Source organism: Sus scrofa, chromosome 7 (assembly GCF_000003025.6).
Source record: "Sus scrofa isolate TJ Tabasco breed Duroc chromosome 7, Sscrofa11.1, whole genome shotgun sequence".
In the NCBI taxonomy this organism is placed as follows: Eukaryota; Metazoa; Chordata; class Mammalia; order Artiodactyla; family Suidae; genus Sus; species Sus scrofa.
Window position 1 is genome coordinate 15,534,376 of NC_010449.5, and position 18,855 is coordinate 15,553,230.

The 18,855-nt window shown below is 43.6% G+C and overlaps 2 protein-coding genes across 14 annotated transcripts in view; one reads left to right on the plus strand and one right to left on the minus strand.

Annotated features, from left to right (window-relative positions):
- LOC106504335 overlaps positions 1-8,401 on the plus strand; it is a 68,434-nt gene extending 60,033 nt beyond the window's left edge. Inside the window, exons 2-7 of one of the 8 annotated variants that reach the window (XR_001297727.2) lie at positions 2-55; positions 1,085-1,170; positions 1,785-1,895; positions 6,357-6,463; positions 7,225-7,366; positions 8,032-8,401. Coding sequence is in view for 5 of the 8 variants with exons in the window: in XM_021100239.1 (XP_020955898.1) it covers positions 2-55; positions 1,085-1,170; positions 1,785-1,895; positions 7,225-7,537 (564 nt within the window). In the remaining 3 variants the exon portion in view is untranslated. Of the gene's footprint in view, position 1; positions 56-1,084; positions 1,171-1,784; positions 1,896-6,356; positions 6,464-7,224; positions 7,839-8,031 lie in introns of those variants that run through there. The other 7 variants (XR_002346339.1, XR_002346340.1, XM_021100240.1 and 4 more) reach the window with 7 other exon arrangements.
- MBOAT1 (membrane bound O-acyltransferase domain containing 1) overlaps positions 1-18,855 on the minus strand; it is a 111,692-nt gene that overhangs the window by 1,735 nt on the left and 91,102 nt on the right. For all 6 annotated transcript variants that reach the window (XM_013977464.2, XM_005665613.3, XM_001928343.4 and 3 more), the window contains exons 9-12: positions 18,125-18,228; positions 15,490-15,554; positions 14,178-14,310; positions 11,899-12,050 (exon numbers count right to left, since the gene is read on the minus strand). In XM_013977464.2, the coding sequence (XP_013832918.1) occupies positions 11,899-12,050; positions 14,178-14,310; positions 15,490-15,554; positions 18,125-18,228 (454 nt within the window). The remainder of the gene's footprint in view (positions 1-11,898; positions 12,051-14,177; positions 14,311-15,489; positions 15,555-18,124; positions 18,229-18,855) is intronic.

Here is an 18,855-nt window from a genome sequence, read left to right on the forward strand (position 1 = left end):
GACAAGGACCCACGTGGGACATGTCCCTGGAAGGGATTACAGCATCTGCAGTCTGGTGAGTTAGGCCCTGCTTGTGGCACCAGTGGACTGACGGCCCTCGGGCTTGTCGTGACCCACTCCACAGGTAACTCCCTTTGGTGGGTGAGTATGCCAGGGAAGGACCAAAACCACAAAGTGGGTTAAGAGCAAATCAACCAGCCCATTTACATCACACTGTCCACTGATGCAATAGGCAGATCGAAAGAATTAACTGATGCAATAGGCAGATCGAAAGAATTAACTCCAACAGCTGGAAACCCACCATGTTAAAAGGATGCAGAGAACGAAATTCAAACCCTACACTCTGTTCCCCAAACACAAAAGCAAGCGACACTATAGCCAATGTGCTCCACTCACATGTCAGGGGTTCCTGTATCCATCATGAGCCCGAAGGATGCAGTTTTGGTTTTTTTTTTTTTTTTTTTTTGTCTTTTTGCTATTTCTTTGGGCCGCTCCCGCGGCATGTGGAGGTTCCCAGGCTAGGGGTAGAATCGGAGCTGTAGCCACTGGCCTATGCCAGAGCCACAGCAACGTGGGATCTGAGCTGCATCTGCAACCTACACCACAGCTCACGGCAACGCTGGATCGTTAACCCACTGAGCAAGGGCAGGGACCGAACCCGCAACCTCATGTTTCGTTAACCACTGCGCCACGACGGGAACTCCAGGGATGCAGTTTTTGAAAGCCTACTCCATAACTCACTTTTCGTCCAAACTAATAAGAAATTTTGCTCTTGAAGCTTGTGGACTTTTAGTGCATAAATGTAGTACTGCCACAGTGGAGACTCTCAATAAATACTGCAGATGTCAATGAAGGCAAGTAATTAGAGCCTGCATTTGTACAACTGCTCCATATCCACCTCGAAACATGAACTTGGACTTTCTCCAATGCTTTTTGAAGAACAAAGGAACATCACGTGGGGGGCAGGGGACCCACAATTGATTTATATGTATCATTTGCCAGCTTCTGTGATCATAAGGTCAGTTTACAGAAGAGTCGAGAGCTCTAGCAGAAGCAAACATGTCTTCACTTCTCCTTTTGATAGGCATTTACCGCGGAGGGTGTACGAAGCATTAAACTGGGCCTAACAAGGCACAGCGCCCACCTCTTCCTTTGGGACTGGAAAACAATGTAAGTACAGACAGATGGTAGTCGTTTAGCCAGCAGAAGGGTGAACAAGCAAGTCACAGGTGAGCGATCCTCAGATTTACTGCTTAAACTAGTGAGGCAGAACATTAACTCAGGGAGTCAGCAAAGGAGCAGGGGCTTTCTTTGATGCATCCTTTGGTATGGCCATTGATGAACACTTGTGGCTTAAGGGCTCCAGGGAGTAACAGCTCCACAGGTCTTGTTTTATTATAAAAAATGTGCATTCCCCACAGACTTGGTTTACTATAGAAAATGCGAATCTCTAGCCCGCTCCTCAACTGATAAAAAAGGAATGAGACGAATGGTGACTTAAACTAGGGAAAGAAAAGGACAAAGAAACTATGAGACTTAGGGGACATTTCCACCCCTAACACCCTATTGGAGAAGGACTGATAATGGGTATTTGAACAAGACCAATGGGAGAAAAACCACATCTTTCTGGACCCCACGTTGGTACCCTCCCTACCTTTAGGAGAGAAAAACCCCTATAGGACAATAGAGAAAGGGGGCCTCTTCTCCCCCCTCCCAGCAGTCCTGGGAGCTAGCTGCTTTCCTTTAATAAAGACTTTGCTTGCTTGCTGCCTTTGTGTTCGCAGAGTTCATTCTTCAACTGCCGTGAACAAGATCCCAGATTCCCGTATCATCTTTCTGGTATCATCTTTTGGGGGCTCTCCCAGGATCCGATCCAATACCTCTGTGCTCACAAGGTAAGTGGCAGCAAGCTTGCACTTGCTACTTTTTTTCAGTTTCATTTGCCTCTGAAAGGAGGGTGAGTGTGTGAATGAGTGTCGGGCCAGCAGGAGCCGGGCAAACTTTCCTTCCCATCCCCCCCACTCCAAAATCTCCTCTATGTAATATAGCCTTTATAAAATATTTGGGAAGTCACAGTTACTGTATTTCTGAAGGTGAGCAATTGTTCAAAGGCATGTGAGAAACAAAATGTTGTTTTTGTGAATTTTAAAGGGTGATAAAGGGCTTAAAGTAACTTCTCGGGCGGCAGGAGGCATTGCAATGACCTCCGAATGTATGAGTGAATGTGTGGCCTGATTCGCTTGTGCTTCAAGGTTCAAGTCTGTGGCTCCACGGCCTTAGTGGCTATGGAGTCACAGGGGGTCCTAACTTGCAGTTCCATGGTGACCTCATACGGCTTATGGCTGTAGTGGACTTTGAGGGTTCTCTTCCCTCCCTCCAAGTTTAATTCCAAGTTCAGGGCTTAAACAAACGAGCCAATTGCTAAGAGGTACCTAAACTCCCAAGAGGGCAGCAGTCAGGCGGACAGCTGAATGGCCACCTTCTGAGAGGGGGGCATCCTCCCTTGTTTTGTCTGCGACACTGACGCAGGGCGGCCACACAGGGTGGGACCTAACACAGAAATCCAGGCAAAGATTTCAAAAAGGATTTTCTGGAGATGATGGTGTAAAACTAACCTGTCTTTTATCATTTCCTTTGCTATTACTTCAAATAGAGCTGCGGGGGGCAAAGGAAACAGACCTCTAGATGTTAAGACCACCCTGAGTTGCTACCATGCCTGGGGGGGAGAAGGAGTTCATAACTAGCATTCGTCCAGCTTAGGCCAAGTGTTTAGCCTCAGAGCCTGGGCATAGTGAGTCTTGCTTTTTGCCATTTACTTTCACCCTGGTTGGAGAAACTGACAGCTGGTTCATCCACCTTACCTGGTAACGGTGGCTTAGGAACTTTCCTCATATTAACAGAGGACATATCAGAGCGAGCATCTTAGGATTCGGGATCTCAGGGCAGGGCCTGTATGCCTGGGTTTTCTTCACCTCTGTCCAGAGACAGGCAATGGGCAGGGATGATGGGAAAAGAGGCTACGCTGGTAAAGAGTGGTTAATTCCAGTCAGCCTGAGGTCGGATGGGGCATTTGACCACTAATGTCCAGCTGCTCCGTGTAAGAGCGGGGACACACTCACATAATCGAGAAAGGACGATAGGCGCTGGATGCTGGTCCTTCCTCTCGGATGGGAGCCACATCCTCGAGCCTGGGGCACAGGTCAATTGCAACTCCTCTGACATGTGCCTTGAAGAACTGGGAAAAGTTTGACCCTGAGACTCTAAAAAAGAAATGTTTAATTTTCTTTTGCATGAAAGCTTGGCCACTATATAGCCTCTCGGATGGAGAGTGATGGCCACCTGAAGGCTCTCTAGCTTATAATACTATTCTCCAATGAGACCTGTTTGGTAGACGGGAAGGGAAATGCCAGAGGTGCCTTATGTCAGATCTTCTTTACAATGAGGGAAGACACTACGCGGAGGAAGGCTTGCGGACTTCCCCAGTACATTATGCCAACTCCCCCAGGACCTAGGTGCCCACCATATCCTGGCCCAGCTGGGTCAGACCTTCCAAAAGTTAGTCAGCCTTCCCCAGTACTGCCCAAGGCTCCTCCTCTCCCCCCTCCAGTGCCAAAGTTATATCCCTCTTTACTCTATAAGAAGTAGCAAACGGAGAATGGGGACCTATACGGCTTTTCCATACGACTTTTTCGCTACAGGAGTTAAGGCAGATAAAAAAGATTTGGGAAAATTTGCTGACAACCCAGATAGATATATTGAGGTCTTTCAGGATCTCACGCAGTCCTTCTGAGTTAGCCTGGAAGGACGTCATGTTATTACTAAAACAGACATTGACCATAAATGAAAAAAATAAAGTCTTAGAAAATGCTCAAAGCTGGGGAGATGAATGGTTTGCCATAAATGCTGGAGGCAGATCAGAAGAGAGATGAACAAGATTCCCCACAGGGTGTCAGGCAGTTCCTATGAGCAATCCCAATTGGTCTGCTGATGAGGGGGATAACGGCAATTGGCATAGAAATCATTTCATTACGTGTATAGTTGAGGGACTAAAAGCCTCACCAGTAAAGCCCGTTAAGTCCTCCAAACTATCAGAGGTTTGTCAAGGGGAACAAGAGAGTCCATTGGCTTTCTTAGAAAGACTCAAAGAGGCATTGAGAAAACATACGCCAATAGACCCAGAATCAATGGAGGGCCAAATAATTCTTAAAGACAAGTTTATAACTCAATCGGCACCAGATAGATGGAGAAAGCTCCAAAAAAATAGCTTTTAGCCCTGACAGGACCTGGAGCACCTCCTCAGTATAGCAACTCAAGTATGTTATAATCAGGACCAGGAAGAATGAAAGGAAAACAAGAGGGAGACAGAGGAAAGGCTGAGGCTCTAGTTGGCACTACAGGGAGCCAACCTGGGAGCTTCCAAGGCGAGAGGACTAGGGCAGAAACCTAAGCCCAGAGCCCGTTTCCTCTGTCGCAAAGAGGGACCCTTTAAAGAGGAATGCCCCAAGGCTCAGAGCACAGCACCTAGGCCATGTCCCATATGTCGGGGAGATCACTGGAAGAAGGACTGCCCCCAAAGATGAAGGTCCCTGGGGTCAACCCCTCAAGCCCGGGATCAGGACTGATGGGACCTGGGGCTTTCCATATTGGCTCCTGCCCACGTCACCACCCAGGAGCCCTGGCTGTCTCTAAATGTAGGAAGACTGCCTACTGACTTCCTCCTGGACACGGGAGCCACCTTTTCAGTCCTCCTCTCCAACCCTGGGCCCCCCTCAAATAAATCTGCCACTATTCGTGGTATTTCTGGCAAGCCAGTTACAAAACTTTCTACACAAACTTTCGTTGTGACTGGGGGTCCATTTTCTTCTCTCATAGTTTTCTGATTGTTCCAGAGAGTCCAACTCCTCTTTTAGAAATAGATACTTTGGGAGTTCCCGTTGTGGCGCAGTGGTTAACGAATCCGACTAGGAACCATGAGGTTGCGGGTTTGATCCCTGCCCTTGCTCAGTGGGTTAACAATCCGGCGTTGCTGTGAGCTGTGGTGTAGGTTGCAGACGCGGCTCGGATCCAGTGTTGCTGTGGCCCTGGTGTAGGCCAGCGGCTTCAGCTCCGATTAGACCCCTAGCCTGGGAACCTCCATATGCCATGGGAGCGGCCTAAGAAATGGCAAAAAGACAAAAAAAAAAAAAAAAAAAGAAATAGATACTTTGTCAAAGGTTAAAGCCTAAGTTCACATGACAATGGATCCTAATCAAGGTTAATGCCTGCCTTTGATGGAAATAGATATTGACCCAGATGTTTGGGCCATAGGAGGAAAAATAGGATGAGCCAAAAATGCTCAACTAGTAAAAATAATTCTTAAAGATCAAAATTTCTTTCCTTGCCAAAAGCAGCATCCTCTGAGACCCGAGGCATGACAGGGACTTATCCCAAGCAAAAAACCTAAAGGAACAGGGATTATTAGTCGTATGTAACAGCCCCTGTAATACCCCTATATTGGGAGTACAAAAGCCTAATGGGGCTTGGCACCTAGTGCAAGACCTTCGTCTAATAAATGAGGCAGTGGGCCCGTGACATCCAGTGGTGGCCATCCCTACACTCTCCTCTGACAAATTCCAGAAACAGCAGCCTGGTTTCCTGTATTAGAGTTACAAATATGCCCTTTTCTGCATTCCCTTGACCAAGGATTCTCATAAACAAGGTCTGAAAATAGAGAAGGGAACTTACTGGCCAGTATTAATTTTAGGTTCACATAAACTGGGAAATATTCAGTATTAAATTAATATAAGAATTGAAGTTTGTTGATCTAATTACTACAGACATATTGTTACAGTTATCAACATTAAGTATAATACTTAATTGTACCTAGGTTTAATAAAAGTCAAACGAGACACTGAGACATCAGTTACTAAACAGAAAAACTAAAGGTATTTAGGAGGATTAATCAACATGTTTAGTGCCACCCTGAGATGTTCTCTATAAGAAAAACACGTGGTTTTAGAAATTATAAAAGACAGTCTGCAGTTGCTTTGGAAAAGTAGAATATGCTTTCAGTAAAGAAGGAATGAGGAATGGATTTGCATTTTATTAAGGGAAAAGAAAGATGCTCTGTCTTTAGCTTGTTGCTCTGGACTGAAAATAGGGGCAGACTAATATGGATACAGAAAGTGATGCAAGGTGTGTGGGATGTGAATACTGAGAAAAAAATGTTGTGCATGGCAGGGAATAAGTTTAGAACAAATTTAATGACGTTGACTTTAAAAGTAAGGTGGTGCCATAAATCATACTCCTCACAAGGACAAGATACCTGTGCTATTATAAAATCTAAATGTTGTGTTTGTATTCCCGATTATTCACAGAATGTATCTGAATCTCTGCAAGATCTCCAGCAACAGATTCATAGGCTGTCAGCTCCAGGTCCAGCTTTTGGAGCCGCCCTCTGGAACTGGTTGCCCACCTCCTCCTGGTGAAAATATTTCCTCACCATAGCCATCTCTTGATCCTTTTATTCGAAATAATTAACTGTATTTCTTGCTTCATTACATCCCAATTAGAAGCTATCAACCTTCAAATGGTGATGGAAGGGGTACCCAATGTAATGTATCGAAGCCCACTTGACTGTCCCATAACTGGAGCCCTAACTGCTTTCCCCTAACAATGCCCATTTTCAGCAAGAAGCAGTCAGATCGGTGGTCCTCCCCTTCCCCACCCCACCCCCTGCTGCCCCCCACCCACAGGTAGAGTCTCCAACTCTGGAGGGGGGATTGAGGCAGAATATCATTAACTCAGGTAGTCAGTGTAGGAGCATGGGCTTTGATGCATTCTTTGATATGGCCATTGATTAATATTTGCGACTTAAGGGCTCCAGGGAGTAGCATCCCCACAGGCCTTGTTGACTATAGGGAGTGGACCTATGCCCAGATGGGCATTAATCCCCTGTGACTCAGTTTACAGGAAGAGAAGGAACAAACTATGAGACTTAGGGGACATTTCCACTCCTAACACCCTACTGGACAAGGACTGATATGGATATTTGAACAAGGCCAATGGGAGAAAAACCACATCTTTCTGGACCCCACGTTGGTGCCCTCCCCACCTTTAAGAGATAAAAACCCCTATAGGACAATAGAGAAGTGGGGGGCTCTTCTCCCCACTCCCAGCAGCCCTGGGAGCTAGCTGCTTTTCTTTAATAAAGACTTTGCTTGCTTGCTGCCTGTGTGTTCGCAGAGTTCATTCGTCGACTGCCGTGAACAAGAACCCAGATTCTGGTATGACTAGGACATTACCAAGAGTAAAAAACAGCTCGACAGAGGAACACACTGGTTGCAGCAAGGTACGCTGGACTTCTCCCAGGCACACTCAGGTAGAGGTAATTCTAGCTTTTCCTAAAATACACTTTGTTCTTGCATTTTGCCTCGATCTGTTAAATGGGGCCCAATCTACCCTGGAACAACTACATGAGATTAAAGCCAAATATTTCAGAAGTCAAGGGGAAAAAAAAATCCAACCTCTTGGGGAGGTTTTTAGTAACTTATTCTGACATTCCAAATTTCTCACAAATTTTAAGGAATACATCATCTTTTTATTCTGGAGGACCTCAGCTAACATTTATAGAGCATGATAGGCCCAAACTAGGGACTCCAGATACACAGATAAGACACAGTTCTTACTCTCACAGTTGGCTATCTACAAAAATTCCTACGCAAATTGTAATATTCTTCCACACTGGATTTAGTAAAGTGTCATCTCGTTAAAAATAACCACATATGAGCCTTTGCTTTTGCAAATGATGTCACAGAAAGGATTTGCTCGGGAGTAAATGCTGGTATCCTCTCCCAAATTCCTATGGGGATGCCCCCCCTGACTTCCAAGGGGATGATGTATTGGGAGGTAATCTGGCTTAGGTCAGCCCATGAGGGGGGGCTCCCAGGGCGGTGGCAGTGCCCTTCTTAGAAAGTTAAGAGAAATCAGGGTGTGAGCACTCTTCTGTGTGTCCCTCCCCCATCTCTTTGCCTGTCTCCCTGTCTTTCTCAGCTACGTGGGACACAGTGAGAAGGCAGCATTTGGCAAGCCAGGAGGACAGCTCTCATCAGAAACCAAATCTGCTGGCACCTTGACCTTGGATTTCCCAGCCTCCACAACTGCGAGAAACAAATGTCTATTGTGGAAGTCATCCAGTTTCTCGTATTCAGTCACAGCAGCCGAGCTAAGACAGGTTCTTTCGTGATACAGCTCAGTGTTCACTTGGGGCTCATTTACAACTTAAAAAAATTAGACTGAGAAATGTAAAGCTGGGATTAGAAGTCACGCTAGAGACTGAAAAGTGAAAAATGACAATGACGCCCATCTGACATTTAAATATCAAGCTGAGAAGGTTAGCCTGAGGAATGGATTTGCATAGGACTGCCATTCATTGCCAGTTACCGAAATTATCCCCTTAGTGAGGAACTGATCTGGAATGCAACCAGACCCACCTCCACTAAAAGTAGATTCCATTTTAATTTCTTTCACCAGGTTCAATGATTCTCTTAAGAGTTTCTGAAAAAAATTTTTTTTCAGATTCTGAAAATACTTTAAAGTACTTTAAATCTTTAAAATGCTTTACAATAGCTATTGGCTGTTAACATTCAAATTAAAGTTAGATAAAATTGAAAATTCAGTTCTTGGAGTTCCCGTTGCGGCTCAGTGGAAATGAATCCGACTAGGAACCATGAGGTTGCAGGTTCAATCCCTGGCCTTGCTCAGTGGGTTAGGATCTGGTGATGCTGTGAGCTGTGCTTTAGGTTGCAGATGAGGCTCAAATCTGGCAGTGCTGTGGTGTAGGCCAGCAGCTGCAGCTCCGATTAGACCCCTAGCCTGGGAACCTCCATCGGCCGAGGGTGTGGACCTAAAAAAAAAAAAAAAGGCAAAAAAAAAAAAATTCAGTTCTTCAGTTACATTTCAAAAGTTCAACAGCCACATATGCTGGTGGCCAACATATTGGTTGGCACTGCAGAAACTTTTACTGGACGGAGCTGATCAAGATAGGGAATTTCTATATATATAGAAATTCTATATATACACTTATATATATAAATATATCTATTTATTTAAATATACTATACATTATATGTACTATAAATATATATACTATAAATATCTATACTATACATTAAACATATATATTTATATATTCTATATATGTTTAATGTATAGTATATTTTATTTAGTATAATATATATACAAGATAACACATTAGGTTGAAGCACTTAAAAGTGGTAAAAGTGACAGAAATGTCAATTTCATCCTAAACAAGTTTTTAAAAAAAAAATTATAAAACTAGATTGTTTTTAAAAAGAAATAGACATCTACATGAAAGGGATTGGGATTGATAATGATTTGATTCTTTCCCCAGAGCCCTGCCTAAGTGTAGAGATTAGCATGCTTAGTTGGTTCAATGTACATAATCACAAAAAAAACCATCACTCGGTGTGATTCCCCAAAGAGCAGCATTCTGCCAAAACAGCTGCTCCTACAGTAGTTTTTAGTCAGTGCACTACTGCTCGAGCTGTTAAAGGAACTTTGAAACTCTGCCTTGCTGTGTGAATTGGGTTAAATTACTCTCCTTCTCTGAGTCTCCACTTCTCTACATGATAAACAGCCATACTGAATACCTACCCTTCTCAGCTCACGACTCTGTAGCGGATTGATTCTATATTCTGCCCTCACTCCTGTTTCACGGGGCTTCCTGCTATATAACAAAGGGGCTCATCTCTGCTCTCCCTGTGCTGGGAACAGGGGCCCGCAGTGCCCCATCCACCACCCTCACGTGCTCCCTGCCTGCTTTGTCCAGCCTCCGGGACTTAGCTCAAATGCCCCCTTTACCCAAGAGTTGATTCCCATTGCAGGCTCTCATAAATCTCTGGACCCTTCCCTCAGAGTATGATCTTGATAGCTATAAATGTGTCGGTTATTCCCTGTGTCTGCCTCTGTGGAAGCAGGCATGACTTCTGTCTTTTGCTTACTTCTCTAACCCAGCTTCTAGAACAGTGCCCAGCATACTGTAGCGATTAAATGATACCAAGTTAAATACAGGCATTTCTGCTATAACATGATATATTCCTGAAAAAAAAAAACCTCACATCTGGCAACATCCTGTGCTTACAATGCCGGGGCTGGAGTGGTTTTGTTGTTGCATGGTCTCTCTAGTTGGTGTTCATTAGGCTGCATAGTGACTAGATTTTCGAAACACTGGGAAAAACCCTTAGCCCCATCCATCTTACTCAGGAGTGCAAGTAAATGTGTTTTAATGCCTGTTGCAAAAAGAACAAGTACCTTTTTAAAAAAAAAAAAAAAATCTGAGCTAACATTACTTCACTATCCCACATCTTTATAAAACAGCCAAATCACTAGCAGCTCTCTTCCCTAGAGCAGACGGAAGGGGGCGAAGGATATTGGCACCTCCAAAGAAAAGGGGGAGACGAGCCCACGATTACAGGTTCAAAGCGGACAGCTAAACCCTATGTCTGAGACTGTAACCATGACACTAAGACAATACACCTAAGCCCCAAATTTAGCTCAGGCAGAGAGCTCAAAAGGGCTTAAAGGCTGCCTGAGGGGGTGTTAATGAAAATAATGAAGGGCAAATCCTGGCTGGAGGGCATGGAGATAAGAGAAACAGGGAGCTGTGGGCAAGTGGGGGTGCCCAGAGGGTGGGTGCGGAGGAGGTAAAACCCAGATGGTGCAAGCGTGGGGGGTTTGTTGGGGGGCTTAAGATTCCTACCTATGTAGCAAATGAATTGAGGGGTTTTTGTTTTGTTGTTTTTGCTAAAGATTATTCTTTGTCCACTATTCTGGGATCTCCTGTCTAGAAAAATTTGAGTATAAACCAGCTCCAATTCCATGTTATACTGACCTCACTCCTGTGAGCTGCAGGGTATTAAGGAAGCAGACCTCCCTAAGGCGTGTGGTCCAGTCCCCTCTACCTCCTTTTCCTGGAGCCCGAAAAAGAATCATCCCAGTCTACACATTGATACGGGTGCCTTTGATAAGGCATGCCTGCAGTGTTTATTTCTAAGCCACTTTTCTGACCATAGCTATGTTCCAAACTTCATCTACCGACATCTCTGCAAGGCAGTAAATAATACAAGTTAGTAGTTATCGAGTATGGACGATATGCCACATAGCAAGCATGTTGGCCTCATTCCATCCTAACAGAGAGGTGGTCTGCGGTGAATTCTACTCTTACCCTCATTTTACAGTTGAGAAAACACAGAGGTAAGAGGTTAATAACTTGCCAAAGGTTACACAATCATTTGAGTGAAGAGAAGTAAGACTAATTGAACAAAAGAGTAACAATATAAGAAATCAAGAGGGGGTCTGCAGTTCATCAGGAGGGCTGGTGTTTGAACATAAGGGCCTGACACCCTTTCCCTCAAGAGACTTAACCTGTGGTGCGAACCCCAGGCCCCCACACTAAATAAATTCTGCATTCTCCCCTCCACCGTGTGCCGTGGCGCCCCCACAGGCAATTGGCAGAACTGCCATCTAAGTGGAGCACAAAGCTCTCCAGCAGACCGTCCCCAGCAGAGGGCAGTGGCTCCACTTCTGCCCATCTCTATCCTGCTCTCAGAGGCCAGGGCGGTGACCTCGCCGTCTGAGTTTGTAATCCAGATCCATCCCTTCAGAATTCATTGCCTTAAGCATCCCTGATTTATATTAGGAATGGCTGAAGGGGGTCCCTGTCAACTCTGCTCATCTATATCACTATTTGCTATTTCCAGGACAGCCACTGCCTCTCAGAGCTTTCTCTACGACTTTTTCACGTGGAAACCATACATAGAAATTGCCAGTCCTGGTTGATTCAATTTGCCAGACAAAGACACGCTTACTGTATGGCAACCGAGACCAAGGGAAACTTACTTGTATAAGCTGATGGTGGGTTCCACTGCCAACATCACGAAGGGTGCGACCGTGTAGGAGACAGCCAGCTGAGTGACAGCCCAGGTGACGATGTCATAAAGAACCTTCAGGGCTTTTGAAGAAAGGAAGTAATGTCTGTAGTTGTTCCTCACCTGCTCACCAAGGAAGTCATGGGAAGGGGCGGGGGAGGGGGGTGCAAAAAAATAAAAACTTTTACACCAGGCATGCAGGTAGTACACCTCAGGAATAGAGGATATAAAAATACTTATTATAAAAAAATTCACAGTACAAAAATGTTTAAAGAGCAACTCAGCCAAGTCAGATTTTTTTTTAACATTTCCCAGAGAAAAGTATTGTTTTAGCACATACCTTGTCAAGTCTTTTTCTACTTATTATATTTATATATATTCATATTTATATTTTCAATGGCATCAGTATATTTTGGCCTTTTTTTTTTTTTTTTTTACTGAGTAACATAGCATGAATTTTTTTCCATGTCAGTAAATATCTCTAATACCATTTTAATTATAGAAAAGGTAGTCTCCCACCCCCTGCTATTGAGAACAATTCTGTGACGAATACCCTTCTAGAAAAGTCTCTGCACTGTTTCCTAATTTGTTCCTTTGAATAATAGTAATAATACAATCGTCTATTATAATAGCTACCATTTATTGCGTACTTGTGTGCCAAACCTGTGTAGATTGTTCAACACAAGTCTATTGTGTAACTATAGTATAAGCCCATTTTACAGACAAGGAAACAGAGAATCCTTTAAGATGGGCGATGCTTCATCAAAGGATCCACTGACTTGTAGGTCTTTTGACACATGCAACTAGATTTAGCTCCAGAAAGGCACCTTATTTCCAGATCTGAACCATAGGCAGAGCTGAAACAATGACTGGCTTTTAGGAAGGTCATTCCCCAAGCAGGAAAGTCTTCCCAGGGCTGCCTGGGAAGCTAAAGACTTACTGGCTGAGTTCCTCAGGACAGAGGCTAGAGGTCCTTCCATGGACAGTATTGGGAAGCATCTAAGAGACTTTATTAGGTACCTTCCCAGGCCTGAAGCAATTCATGTCTGGGTTCATGCTCCCTTCAGAAGAAAAATGGAAAAACTGTCCTATCAACCCTTTCCTCCATCTCTTATCTCACCCATTTGTGAAGAAAAGTTTCCAGATCACCCACCAGGAAGGCTTCACACAAATCTATGCTTTTATACCCACTGAAATCAACTGAATTAAAGACATCCTAAGAAATAATATTCTGAATGTATTAACAAAATTCTTGTCTGCTTTATAGTTTTCTGAGGCAAGTTGGTATGTGAAAGGGAGAGAAGAAAATGTGTCTTCAATGCACAAATACGTACAATATAGTATGCCAATCAGAATTAATTGTAACTAATTACATCTTAGTTTACACATGTGTCCCAACAAACCTTCATCTAACTAAAACATTCTGCAGGAGAGGAACTTTGATTTACTGCAGTAGCCCACCACCTATAAGAACATGCAGGCCTCCTAAAATATTAATAGAACACATGAATTCAAGAATGGAATGAGTGAATAGCTATGCGGGGCTCTTGCATCGGAATAAGAAAGGCCACAAATCTTTAATAAATATTGAAATAAAATACAAAAACTCTATACTTGACAATTAGAATACACTGAATTGTAATTATCTACATGTTCATCTCATTCTTTGAGGACAGCCGTATTTTTTATTATCCTTGCTCCATAGCCAGCAGATGGTAGGAACAGACAAGGACTAACTGGAAGGCTACCCCCCAAACCTAGAGAACCAGTCTATAAAATTCGTAAAGGTCTTTACACAAACTAATTGGATCAGACATGAACGGTTTGAGCAAGCTATAAAAAGTTCCTATGGCTGCAATCATACGGGCTGCTCAGAGACTGAATTGTTTCTAGGTGTAGGATAATGAAAAGAGAAATTAAGCAGAATATAAGCAAAATGAAGTCCTACAGAGCCTGTGTTAATTATCATTATAATTTGCAGATTGTATGTTTACAGCCTTTAATGATTAAAAATGTTTTCATCTCTTAAGGCACTAAAAGTCCCTTTGTTTTGCAAACACCCTCTGTAAACAACATGAATTTTATGACCCTATGTTCCTATACACTGAAGTATTTCTATAACAAGAGGACTTGGGTTGATTTTTCAAAACATCACTCCCACCACCCCGACCCCACTCCTGCTGACCTAAAAGACAAACGTCTGGACACCGGATTCCTAAGGAAAAGCCCCCACACCCAAAGGAAGCTTACCGTTCTGGCTGCTAGGGTGACAAGGATTCCAGTTAAGAAGGTGAAATAGTATCCAGGGTAGACACCATGCCACAAGGCCGACAGGATGAAGGTTAGCACGGTGGGGTACCAGGGAACACGCTCATAGCACACTCTGTAAAGAGAGGAACGGATAACCAGCTGCAGGTCAAACATACTAGAAACTTCCACCTACACCTGCATCTCTCTGGACCACAGCCGGAAAAATCACAGACCCATGACTGCGAGCATGCCTGCCTAACCCATTCAGGGCCTTGTGGTACAACCCAAGCAGCCTTGACCTCGAGTGTTCTTAAACACTACCAGATAGACAACCCACAGTAGAATCATTTTGGAAGATGCATGAAGTTTTTACTCTCCATAGAACTAAATGAATCTGTATCTCCTAGTGGAGACTCTAGGACACTTGATACACTGGGATGATTTAATATACAGAAAGAAAAGTTTACGCTGCAATGACTTCCAAAATTAATAGCAATAATATTAAAGGCAAATTTTCCAAAACTGCTTGTGCAAGTCAACTGGAATTATTATACAGTGTCTCCTCTTTTACCTCAACGTTTTAACTTAGGAAAAATGCTACTTATCAAAAATAGAACCTATAGCTTAATATTTGTATGTTCTTCCTGCATTCTTATGATAGGAATAATCACAGGCTAGACTTTGCTGCTTCAAGGATAGCCTATCACTAGTTCCATAAGAAGTAATCTGATTTTGGAATGTGTAGAAAAAAGGACAGAGAAATACCAAAAATCCAAAGTTAGACACGGAAACATGTGGGGTACCATAAAGCTTTCACTGTTAGGGATAAACACAGGGATGTGATGCCGACACAAACCCTCCTTGACATGTGAGCAAGAGGCTCTCGTCTAGATAAGAGGCAGCATCACAGAGGTTAAGAGTCAGCTCTGCAGATAAACTGGGCTTGAATCTGCTACTCATTAGCTGTTTGACTTTGGGCAAGTTGCATAACCTCCCTGTGCCTCACTTTCCGCATCTATAAAATGGGGGTAATAACTACCAACATCTCATAGGATGAAGGTGAGCAGTAAATGAGTGCCCGATGCCTAGTAATGGCAATATTAAGGGTTTGATACATTAAAATAAACATGCTACATTGTGACCTTCTCAAATCACTATATATTTACTTTTTCATTTACCCAGCATAGATGTTAATAGCAAACAAAAGTGTCAGATGACAGTACCACTGGCAGACGATTGCTGTTCATCAAATGATGCCCATCTAAACATATGCCAGGGCCATGAATAATGAGGTCGTTTTTGTTTTTCTTACCGCTTCAGCCAAGTAGCTGTCTGAATATTCCAGTTTTCTAAGTACATTTTGAAACTTGTGGCAGTCTAGAAAGGAGAAAATAACACCTATAATTAGCTTTAAAAATACCTCAAGAAATGGAAAGTCCTCCCCCGAATTTCCCTGGCAGCAGATTAGATGGGTTATTTCAACAGTGACTAGAGTCAAGAGCAGATCAGCTGTTCCATGGTACACAGTAGAATGTTCTGCTGTTTATAAGATCGCCTTTGCAACTAAAACTTGGCTTGCCAAGTCTCAATGTTTCTCAAAATCTATTTTCAAATTAGAGGACGACTGAAAGAATGTTTTGTGGGTTTTCCATTCTGGTTAAACACAAATTTTAAGTCATCAGAATTTTAAAATGAAATACTCTAAAATGGGGTTTGCCATGGGAAAAGCTTAATCATGTGAATTCAGTGCCTTTACGGAGACAGCTTGCATTTAATTGTCATCTTTCACTAAGAGGCCACCTGTAAACTAGGTCAGTCTTATGAAGTTATTCTACAAATAGCTTCACAGGTTCAAACACTTCCAGTTGCATCTAGAATAGTAAGAGATTTTATGCATGAAGGAGTCACAATACAGAAAACAAATAACACCCAACTGGCAATGATGCAGGTAAATCAACCACTGAGGAAGAGAGATTCCAAGATAAGCCATTAACTGGGTGTTCTCATTCAAAAAACAAAGACACAAAAAACAAAAACCAAGACGTCTCATAATCAAAGGCTGGTGGCATAAAGCATGAAGCAAACCTTCCAGAGCCAGAATTCCTAACGAAGGTGGAAAGTGCAAATGTCACTTTTTTCTGTTTCGACTGTAAGAAAGTCTCAGGCCACATATATACCAAAAAGGAGAGGGAGTGAGATAACAGATTGAAGATAGACAGATTTTCGTACTATGAATTTTTAATTTCAAAACGCTAAGGAGTTTTATGTAGTTGTTTAGCTATCTTCTGCAGCTAACAAAAAATAGAACACAATGGAAGAGTATGAAAAAAAGAATGTATATATATGTATGACTGGGTCCCTTTGCTGTACAGCAGAAATCAAAGGAACACTGTAAATCAACTATACTTTAATAAAAACTTAAAACAGGTGGACACACTGCCTTAACTAAACCAGACACTCTGGGTTTCCTTTAGCTCCTTGCTCTATATCAGCTTCAGTGGAAATACCAGCTTTCACCTTCTGGTCTTCTTTTATAATATTTACCTCAGCCCTTTACCCAGAACACATGTCCACAGTGACAGGCGTCCGTCTTCCGGTGCACAGTCGAGGAGAAAGGGAGCCACCTGAAGGACGTGACCCACGGCACTCCAGAGCACCCAGCCGCCAGCCCAAGAGTTTTGAGGGACAGAAAAATTTTAGTGGGGAAAGGAAGGTAAGTGATAATACATTGTGCTCTGACATCATCGCTGTAGAAAAAAGAGAGGTGGTTCTTGAAGCTGGGGCTTGTCCTTTCAAAATGAAGAGAAGGGTCAAGAGGGCGGAGGCTGTCCCCCATGCCCCTCCCTGTGACCTAGTTTCCACCTGGGGTGGTGGCAGGCGCTCAGGCTCCACATCTCATGTTTCCTGCCCTACAATGGCATCTTGTTTTTTTTTTTTTTTTTTTTTTTAGGGCTGCACCTGCGGCATATGGAGGTTCCCAGGCTAGGGGTCACCTTAGAGCTGCAGCTACCAGCCTACACCAAAGCTACAGCAATGCCAGAGCTGAGCCACATCTACAACCTACACCACAGCTCATGGCAACACTGGATCCTTAACCCACTGAGCGAGGCCAGGGATTGAACCCACATCCTCATGGATACAAGTCAGGTTCTTAACCTGGTGAGCTACAACAGGAACTCCTAGACATGCCCCTTCTCCCCCAACTCTCTGGTGTGGCACTCTGCTTGCCCAGAGATGGGTGGGGAATCGTGACCAACAGCAACCCTGAGTGATCTGGCTACAGAACCAACACTTCCGTATGTAGGTATCACCCCTTCACTCCCATCCAGCTCAAAGGAGGAAAGGGTCCAAGACCCAGCATTCCTTTCGGCTCCGAGGGATGACAATGCTGGGGAAACAAAGAAGGATGTGGCCCCCAAGACACCACCTTAAGAGATGGAAACTGTGATGCAGGAACAAAGCCAGCAAAAGAGAAAAACCACACTAACTCCAGTGGCCTAAAAAGGCGTGCGCCATGACAATTCTTAAAAGTGAAATGTGTTGTCAGTGTCTCCAAAGGAATCACAGAAGACTTGCAATACTGAAATCTAAACACAACTGCTAGTCTATATCCTTGACTGAGGAGAGAAGAATGTGAACAAGAGAAGATGACATCGGTACTGTCCAGTGGATAGAACAGGAATGTAAGCAACAAAAAGATTTTCCTGGCTTTTTTTCAGATTGTTCATGGGTCATTATTCCTTGAACCATTAATACTACCAAGAAAGTAGGTATCTTTAAAAAAAAAAGAATAAAAGCTCCAAGATACAAAATGTCCCAGAGGCTGGACCTGGCATTTCCTGATGGCAAATTTTTCTTGGACACTGATGAATGTCCAAGGATACCACCGTCAAAGCAAACTGCTTTATTCATGATGGCAGCTTGATTCCAAAGCATGATGAACTCACCTCAATTTTCCAGATGTTTAGGTTAGAAAGCAGGTCCCAAGAGAAATTTCCATTCTTATCCACTCCGCTGAACCCAAAGCCAGCTGCATTATTCACTGCATCAGCTACGGTTTTTAAAACAACACATTAGGACATGGAACAAAAGTCATATTGCTGCTTCAAAAGATCCGAAAAGTCTGTCTCACTTTAAGATGAAGAGATATGTGGAACTATCCTTGGAAAAGAACCCCCTCCCCCAATTTAAAGGAACTTGTATCATTAGGAAGCAGAGTTTTGGCTTTTGGGAGACCCCAACTTTTATTCATTCACTAGCATTTACTGAGCACCTGCTAAGTAAGAAGGCAGGTGCTAGGTGCTCATAGAATGCAAACTGAAAAGAGAAATGAAACAAAAAGAAGGAAATAAGAGGACTCAGTGACCAACTTGATAGAAGGGGAGAAAGGGGAAAATACACGGAAGCTCAGAAGCAGAGACCAGAAGATTTGGGGACCCCCATCCAAGAGCTGTCATTAAAGATGGCAGGACGGAGGCCGACAGCATCACCCCAGGTGGGGGATCAGCTCTGAAAGAGAAACTGGAGCTTGTTCTGGACATGTTAGGCATGACAGGCCAGTAGGATTCTGGGGGAAGGGGGAGGGTGGCAAGACAAAGTTAGAAATATTTAGAATCCAAGAAAAAGCACAGAGGGATGTGAATTTGGGGCCAGCTGCTGCAGAGGCCACAGGGAGACA